A 9,634-nucleotide genomic window follows, 5' to 3' on the forward strand; every position below is an offset into this window, starting at 1 on the left:
TTATCTTCTAGTTTCTCACTTACGTTCCCTACCAGAATTAGTTTTCAGGATTACAATTTATGCAAATAAGTTAGAAACAAGTATTTAAGCTGAGGTTTGAGTTACTTCAGTAGGAGAGTGTGTTCTGCCTTTTGGCCGCATTGTTACAATTAGTTTAATCTTACTATTCTACGGCCGTACTTAATACGTGCCTGCTAGCTTACGCCGGTTATCCTTAATTAAGAGCCAACGCCGCGAGTTTGATTCCGTGCAACTTTGGCTGGTTAATTTTATTTAGCATTAGATTAGTGTTATATTTTCTATTTTGTGTTAAAGCCAAAGTGGAGGCTTCTTTTACGCCCGAGAGAGGCCATCCGTAAATATATTTTGAGTTGGAATAAAAGGGTAATTTAACCCTTCTCCAGAGTTCTTTCTAACTCACAAGAACTTAGCGACTAGTCGCTAGCTAGTTCTTCAGTATTCTAGCTTTCAAGGAAGTTTATTTTAGTTAGGATGTTACAGATAAATGAAAGATTTTATCTTTTCTGTGTGCATTTTCATCAGTAAAAAATTTTAAGACCATTAAAAATGAAATGACGGTACAGGGAACCTAAAATAAAATAAATATTTTAAAACATAATTAAAAATATTTTATCTCAGAATTATGTTTTAACGAGTTGAATTATTGAAGTGGTGTATTACCAACTGATCTTGAGTGAAATGTGTTGATCTTTTTAAGTCACGTTGCCAGTGAAGCATGAAAATGCCTTCCTGGTTTTTCATATTTCAAGGTTGGGTGCTCTACATACAGTAGTTATTCTATCTAGTATCAAAACGCCACACTCTATACGTCCTACTTGTCTTCGTCCAGCTCTTGGCAAAATATATGAAAATCTGCTCATCAACAGACTAAGGTATAACCTCTATAGTAATAATAACATTACCCCAAAACAATATAGCTTTTGAAGTGGCCTTTCTATGATTAATGCTCTTAATATTATATTATGCGGAAAAAAATTCAAGGTAACAGAAACGCTGATCTCCACGCAACCTTTATTTCAATTATCTTCCAAGCGCCTTCAATACGGTACGCTGGCCGGCTATGAAAGGAGCACTCAAAGCTGCCAATGTCCACCCAAACTCTACAAAACTTTTATAAGTTATCTGACAAACCGCTCATTAACAATAGTACAGAACAGCAGAATTATTTCCAAAATCCAGGAGGCTTCCAACAAGTTTTTTGCGCGGGTCCTTATTTTGTGGAACTTAACATTCTATTTTATACTTGACGCTAATTGGCCAGAACATATCAGCTTGATTGCTTATGTTGACGATGTAGTTCTTCTTGTCAAAGGTCCCACGAGAAATGAAATAGAAAACTTCGGCACAGCAATGTGTGCAAAATTTTCTGACTTCTGCAAAAACCATGAATTAGAAATCTCAATCGAAAAAACTGTGTGTCTTATTATCCCCAAACAAAAAACAAACCCTACCAGGCGCCCACGCATTACATTGCAAAGCAAAACATTAAGATAGTACATAAAAGGAAATGCCTTGTTCAGGTGCGGGATCAAGGTCTCACTTGCGTTCCACATATCCAAGCCTTACAAAAGTTAGTGCAGTAGCCAGGAAAACAAAGCAATTTCAAGGAATGAATTGAGGGCCTAACCCGACGTACAGAAAATACTATATACCACAGTTATTAAAAAAATAAAATAGCGTTATACGCCGCTGCAGTGTGGTCGCAACCAATGGGGAGAGGGGAGAAACAAATGCTTCTAATGATCAAAAATTCATTCACATTTAATTTATACAAAGCGTACAGAACAACAGCAACAAACGCTGTTAATGTATTGTCAAGTCTGATCTCCCTTCATATAAGAGAAGAATAGGAGGCAGTTCATACAAGAATTATACATCTCAGACATGATGCAACGTTATCTGCGGAAAACATCGCGACAAAAGCTTCGCGAATAAAACAACGCAAGCCGAAAACATCGTCGTGCGCAACATCGTGAGAGAAAAGCAAGGGAAAAACATGGAATTTCTGAAACATCGTGGTATAAAGCATAGTCTTTGAAAATAAAGCGGTTCAGAAACATCGCAGTTTAAAAACGTCATCTTAGAAAATATCTTGGTAAACTGTAAAACACTTAACAAGACATCGCATGAGGATAACATCGCAGTAATGTTTCTGGGGCTTTAAAAGTTGTAAATATATATTCGCATAACGATTCGCGAGCGCAAGAAAGTATGAGGAATATTTTTTACCTCTGTACTTCATATTTTTAAATTAATTAATTTTTGCTAAATAAAAAGCAAGAAAGAAACTTAAACATCCAAAAACTGAAAATGATTAGAAAATTAATGCTGCGCATAGCAGTTAATAGATTAATAAATCAATGTAGTTAACTATTAAAGGTCATTATTTAATTAATCTCTTCTATAAAAATGCACTCGTAGTTTTTCATGAAAAATATAATCTTAAAAAAGATTAGAAAAGCGAAGATAAGTAACTGCATGAGGTTACCTATCTTAAAATTGCTTAATTAATTAGCTCAGTCAGCCAAGTTGAAGGATTCCAGGCAATCGTTATTTCCAACATAACCAGTGACGGTTGCTTTGTTGTTAAAGTAAATGGTACTAAGACCCACAGACGATCATTACCTTAATAAAAAAAATTGATTTGCGTTTGTAGTTTCTGACCAAGTGTAGTAACCTTAAGGTTGTCATTAGAAGCTTACCCATTGACACTAATGTACCTAATATTCCTACTGAATTTATAGAGGAAGATTAAATTGGAATTGATGGTACCCATATGCTACTTTACTGTTCTTTTTACTTATTCTTTCCAAGCCAGAAAACTGTAAGCAGCTATGTAATTTCTAGTATCTCATATATCTCCTTGTCAGCAAATATATCACGCGCAAACTGCTTGCATATGTCCCCCTAAAAGGCCTAAAGTGTGCGGGTACCATGAATTGAGAGACTGCAGTAAACTTCGTGACATATTACCAACGAAATACCACAAAAGCCATACGGCAAATAGAAAATATGTCCCTCCGTATCATTAAAAAAATGTGACCAAAATACATCAAACAATAAATTCGATGATAGAATTATTACCAATAAATCGTATGTGAATGTTCTTATGTCCCGTTGAATGTCCGTTAGTGCAATGGCACTCTGGAAGAAGCATGGAAGTAAGAAAGGAAGGATTGGCCAAACCGGCATTACAATTGAAGCGCTGGCTCCGAAGCTTCGGTCACCAGATCGGGTGTTTTTTGTTTACATTCAGAAACTCGCTTGACAGTGTTCTGATAGTATTTCGACACACGACTGTTCCATACAAACCGAAAAACGGGACACTTCCGCATAAAAGAAACATTCATAGTGTGATGGATAATAGCAATTTGTATAGTTTAGTGACATTTACGCGAACATCACATCTTGGTTATTTTTCGATAACTAACAACAGCGATTTTGATTATGAATTTGTTTTATAAAATTTTAGAACTACAAAAATATAAATTTTAGCAAAAATGTTATGCTTAAAGAATGAAAAATGCCTTATGGTACCTTTAAAATTGTATACATCTTTCGATACCCTTGATAGAATATTCGTTACTTTTATATTCCAAACGCCAAAATTTTTTAAATAAAATAAATTTTTTCATATCCACATATTATTGTAACATGTATTTTTTAAAATTTTTTATAGGAAAGGCTTTACTGTTGCTCATTTTAAACTCATGTTATTTTTATAGATCTGAAAAATAATCACTTTCGGCTTACACGTTTTACTTATTTTGGGTTAATTAAAAATAAAATTACCGCCAAATGCTGCAATCTTCGTCAAAATTAATAAATATACACACAGATATGTCAATAAATTAACTTTTCCTTGATTTGTAACAATACATTTTTGTAAAATTATATGCAGTTTTACACAAACATTTGCGAATTCGGCGGAAGTAACATGTGCGGTCAAGATGATGTGACCATGTGAACGTGCCACATCATCAAGACAGCTTATTAAGAATTTGAAAATAGGGTAATCGACGGACCATATTTCATATGTAAAACTTTCGGGTATATGTTAAATTAGTGTAAATTACTCGAAAAATATAGTGAATGCACAGAAAATAAAGATTTCCGCATGCCGGAAATGAAAAATATGAAATATGTATGGGTGTTTATGCATGTAGTTGCAAAAAGCATGTATCTGCCTTTAGCAAAATACGTAAATATTTATTAAATTATTTATAAATGTATTTGAAATGAAGGATTTATTCATTCATAAACAACTGTGAAAGTTACTGTGAGGAAATCTAATTTTTAAATATTATCTAAATGTATAATAACCTTAACATTGAATTGTAAACATGAAAATTGAAATCCTGTTGACAAATACGTTATAAAACTATTTAAGCAAACTATTTAACTATTTTTATTTATTAACTATTATTTATTACGTTATAAAACTATTGTTCGTACTGGAAAGCAATCTGCTAAAAGGTAAAGCAAATTCTATGAAATGCGTACTTAAGAAAAGTAATAAAGAAGAGTTTTGGAATATGTATTGTTGAGATTAAGGGTAAAAAATCTGATAAGTATTAAAAGAATTATTCCCCTTACATTTTATAATAACCAAGTTACAAGTTTTAAATAATATTAAAAAAAAAAAAAAAGCCCTTATTTTATTCTCTTTCAGAAATATTCAGGGAAAGTTAAGTACTATTTAAAGTATTTCGCTATTAAAATAAAAGGTGCTCTAATTTGAAGTGGACCGACTAGAGCATTAATTATAAATTTACTTATATTTTTCGATTTAAAAGATGCCTCAGAAGCTAAAAATTCATGTCATATTTGAGAAAGTATTTTAGGAAGAAGCTCTATAAGTAGAAAAGAAATAATGCATAATTTTAATATTAATAATACAATAAACTTTGATCAGATAGAGGTAAAAGTATGGAGGACACTAGCAATGTACCATGAATAAATTGGTAATGCCTTCCCATACTCACTTACTTTTTTAAAAAAAAATTAAACTTTATGATAATTTACAAAGAAAGGTTGAGGAAATGGAAAACTGAAGCTTTCCAAATGATCTAGTTTACCTATTATAGTAGATCGTGCAATCCCACCGTACGCATCGCATCTTGTATTTATTAAAAATAATGATTTAGGACATAAAGAGATTACAATATAGTCTCCATAGAATTTGAAATTCACAAATTAAATTGAAGATCTGTTTTCGTGTAACAAAAATAACAGATAAGCATTATTAATATACAGTTAAACATAATGAGATCACTATAATAACAACTGGGAACACAATGTTATATTGAACTGTAATAATAATACTAAATAGGTAGGTGTCTATGGAGTTATTTCAGTTATAAAAGGTTATTATAGTTTACAAAGTTCAGAAGTGGAGGGATTTTGTACATATTCACAGGATGTAAAAGTTCACTAAATTTATGCGGTATGAGAACTTGACAAAGACCTGGGCCGTAGGAAGAGAGTCGTTGCATAATTTTTTCAAACCTCGGATATTGTTGTTTATCTTTGATTAGAAACACCTTTGGAATGCCAGTAGATCCGTTTGTTAGGATTTTATGTGAATTTTCTCAGTTAAGAGGCATGAGAAAGTGTAATGAGAAGGAGTTCCCTGTTCCCTACATATGCATATATCGGAGTTCAACCTACTTCTTGCGCAGAAATTTATGTGGTGAAGGGTCCGTATTCTGATATATAGTAGTAATTTAATGGAGTATTCGAGTACGGAGATGCGAAACTTACATTAGGGATCAAGTTATATGAGCGTCTTCCGTGTGAAGCATTATTCCACAAATCTTGCCAAGACTTTGAAGCACGTTGTTTTAGTTGGTACTTGAAATTTGAGCGAGGCCATGGAAGAGTGATTTCATTACCATCTTGATTAAGAGCTGCTTCTTTGGCTAATTTATATGCCTGGCGCATTATTAAAATGCTCACTATGGCCTTTTGATCCATGAAATTTTAATTCTGTGGTATGGAATTCTGGCAAGAAGAGAATTTATGTCGGAAATCAGTGGGAAAGAAGGTAAGAGATAAAATAGCTTTTTGGGTGTCCGATTTCATGGGAATATTTTAGAAACAGGAATTTCATCATTCTTTACAACAACACTGAAATTGTGCGTAATCAAGTCAAAGGATGTCCCCAGGGGTCTTGCATGAGTGCAGATCTCTGGAATATCAGTTTCAACAACATCATTGCCTATTCGTAGCCAGAACACTAAAAAATGTTCGCTTTTGCAGACGATGTTCCTTTATTACAAGCCTTCGTACGAAAGACATTTTACAGGATAATTGCAATGAAAAACTTGAGATATTTAATCAACTTTGCAAAATTCAAAAACTGTAAATCTCACATAGTAAGTCTCTCTTAGTAGTCCATAAACTAGGGTAAAATATAACTAAAGCCTTAACTCTAAAAATTGATGATCAAAAGATCAAGTTTGTGAAAACAATCAAGTACCTTTTAACAATCGGCAAGAAATTCTCTTGGATTTCTCATTTACAAAATATTAAACTTCGTACAACATCAGTAGCTAATTACCTAGGACGTACGCATGGATACAACTGGACTTAAATCCCCATTATAACACGGATTCTTCTAAACAAGTCATATTAAAAATGTTAAATTATATAGCTGGAATTCGGGCACAACTAATGACAGTGAGAAAGATTAAATGTTTAAATTAAATTCAAAGACCAACTCTTTGCATTTTTACTCGAGTCTGTCGCTCAATTTCAAATGCAGCTCTTGATACTTTAGCTCTTATACGCTTTCACCCTAATCTTATTCATCCAGCGCTTTCCTTCAGCAAAATAAAATTCCCCATATCTGATGAAAATTCGAGTACTTGATCTCCAGTTGCATATACTGATGGATCAAAAATTGGAGGACAATTTGATTCAGCAGTCTATTTTCAAATTGTCCCTTCAAATATCATTAAATAGAAAGTCATCTCTATAATAATAATAGTGTTTTCCTATCCGAATTGTCAGCCGTAAAAGCAGCGATTAGGGTCTTGATGTCATCTTCATGCTTTGTTCAATTTTGTTGGCACCACATTACTGAAAGTTCATTCAGGCATTAAACGCCGCGCATAAGCATGCTTCGATATGCGCGATGATTACTTTTATCATCTTCCCGTGTAAAGCATATATGTTATATGTATGTGCCATAATGTTCATGTTTCCAATAAAGTTTATTTGCCGGACTCCCGGATGTGACGTCATATTTTTTTTTCTTTCGTATTTCTAGAAAATTGTGGATCGTAGTGTACGATTCTTCAGTTACCTTTTATGTACCCTGGCAAGGTATCTCCCCCACAGAATTTATGCAGTTGTGATGGTATGATTTTCATATGTGTATATACGCATACATACACATAAATACTTATTTTTGAAATTTTTCTTAGTAACTGATTATTTCTTCGAGGACTGATATTGGAATTTTAACGTCAAACTGTGTATAGTTAAAAATGATTGAAAATCACGACTGGGTAAACGTGAAAAATCATATACCGTCAAAAGTCGTTAATCCGGACACCCATAATCCGGAATGATCTATAATCCGGACCTCAAAGCTACAAATTTTCTGCGCATGCGTCAACGCAATGCGCGTAATACCTTTACGCATGCGCATAATACGTTTACGCATGCGCGTTTAGTGTATAACGGACGGTATAAGCTAAGCTAAAATTATCTAATTATCTATTTCAGTTAATGTTGCAGATTGCGTTGTTCCTTAATCTTTGAATTGGATCCGGCTTATTATTTTTTGCAGACTGTTTGAGCAATTTTATAAAAGTAAGTTGGAACTTTCGATCATGTCAAATAGAATTTCCGATGCTGGAGCTGCCAAAGGATCAACAAAGAGAAAGCATGTTTCGATGTCCATCAAACAAAAAGTGGAATTGCTGCAAAAAATGGATAAAGGCTCCTTTGTTTCACTAACCATTCTGAAATCTGTTTATCAATTTCACGCCGCTCTGCCCCGGGGGGGGGAACGTCGCGGAGCGCAATGAACTGGACTATCCTTATCTCCAAAGGCAGATGTTTTTATTTTATTCGGCTTACTAAATGTAGTATTTCATCTCGATGTACTCCGTCTTTGATATGATTTAAATTAAATTCCTCGTCATTATAAATATCACGAATACAAATCAAATAGTTTTCTGGTTGCAATTTTCTAATTTCGACTATGCGTAATGTATGCTTTACGCATGCGCACGTTGAAAGAAATGTTTAATAAAGTAAACAAACAAATATTAAGCTTTGCTTTTTTTTGTAAATTTTGATACCCTTTAGATCATAATTGCTCTTTATTTCATAAATTACGGTTTCATATTTTTAATTTTATAATTTCTGCATGCCATCTTACCAGATTTAAACTGATGATCTATAATCCGGAAAAATCGATAATCCGGAATCGCCGAAGTCCCGACGAGTCCGGATTAAAGACTTTGTACTGTAGTTGTTTTTATTAAATTATGTTTACCAATAATGCATCCTGCTTACGGTTCTATTTTTTTATTAGGATGGTAGTCAAAAGTCGTTAATCCGGACTCGTCGGGACTTCGGCGATTCCGGATTATAGATCATCAGTTTAAATATAATAAGACTGTACCTGGTTTTTGTTATATCTAGCTAATACTGAAATATTTCCTTTCATCAGGTTGCTGAAGAAGACAAAGAATTTTCTATGGGTGTAGCATCTCTTGGAGATTCTATAGGAATAGCTTTAGCTGGAATTGTTTCTATGCCTGTACATGATAGACTGTGTAAATTCCTGTGATGATCATCTTAACATTTATATTTTGTGAAATATAATATTTTAATCTCTTTATATTTTGGAGAGTAAAAATTTATAGCAATTGTATATTTTATATGTATATTTAATTACGTATTAAAAATGGAGTGATATTTTCATCCGGGGAAAATATGTATGGCAGAAAAAATATGTATGTCAGAAGAAATATGTATTGTTACACTAAATGGCCGTTCCCACTGGGTTTATCTGAGCTAACGGGGACAATTAACATAGCCGACCCATCTCCAAAACCAGTTTTTTCCCATAGGGCAGTTGGAAAATCTGAACTGCAGGCATAGTGCAGCTAGTCAACACGTGTAACTGACTCTGTTAGCTCAGATAAACCCCAATGGGAACAGGCCTTAATGGATATTTTATGCCATTATTGCTGCAAAATAAATATTATGTCATATTTTTAGCATGTAACTTTCAGTGCAATTTTTTCTTCGCTGACATGCATGGTATTCCTTAAAATACTCAAAAATAAATTGCCTTAAGAGATCATTACTAGTACTAAAACATGCAGTATTCGTTTCTACATTTGCTTTTTGTCTTTTGTGAGAAAAAAATCTGCAACAGATTTCTCAGCAGGATCATCAAAATCTACCATCAGATAAAAAGGACGCGTAAGTTGAACTGGTCACAAGTTCAAGCTCCTGTTATCCTGCATGCAGGAATGTGAAGATTAACCAGGCATAGCGACTGTGTGCTAGCATAGTTAATGGAAAAGCATGGATAGTAAAAACTGCCCAGAAATAAAATGTAAAGTCTCAGACAGTTCAAAGTTGA

General features: G+C 33.5%; 1 protein-coding gene across 2 annotated transcripts in view; it reads left to right on the forward strand.

Moving 5' to 3' along the window:
- Window positions 1-9,271, forward strand: part of Cln3 (CLN3 lysosomal/endosomal transmembrane protein, battenin) — a 175,678-nt gene extending 166,407 nt beyond the window's left edge. For both annotated transcript variants that reach the window (XM_085809748.1, XM_085809747.1), the window contains one exon: window positions 8,711-9,271. In XM_085809748.1, coding sequence (XP_085665874.1) covers window positions 8,711-8,830 — 120 coding nt within the window. In that variant the 3' untranslated portion in view covers window positions 8,831-9,271. The remainder of the gene's footprint in view (window positions 1-8,710) is intronic.
- The last annotated feature ends 363 nt before the right edge of the window (window positions 9,272-9,634 follow it).

This window comes from Stegodyphus dumicola, chromosome X2 (genome assembly GCF_044657685.1).
Source record: "Stegodyphus dumicola isolate Sdum_Otavi_A_Nest chromosome X2, ASM4465768v1".
In the NCBI taxonomy this organism is placed as follows: domain Eukaryota; kingdom Metazoa; phylum Arthropoda; class Arachnida; order Araneae; family Eresidae; genus Stegodyphus; species Stegodyphus dumicola.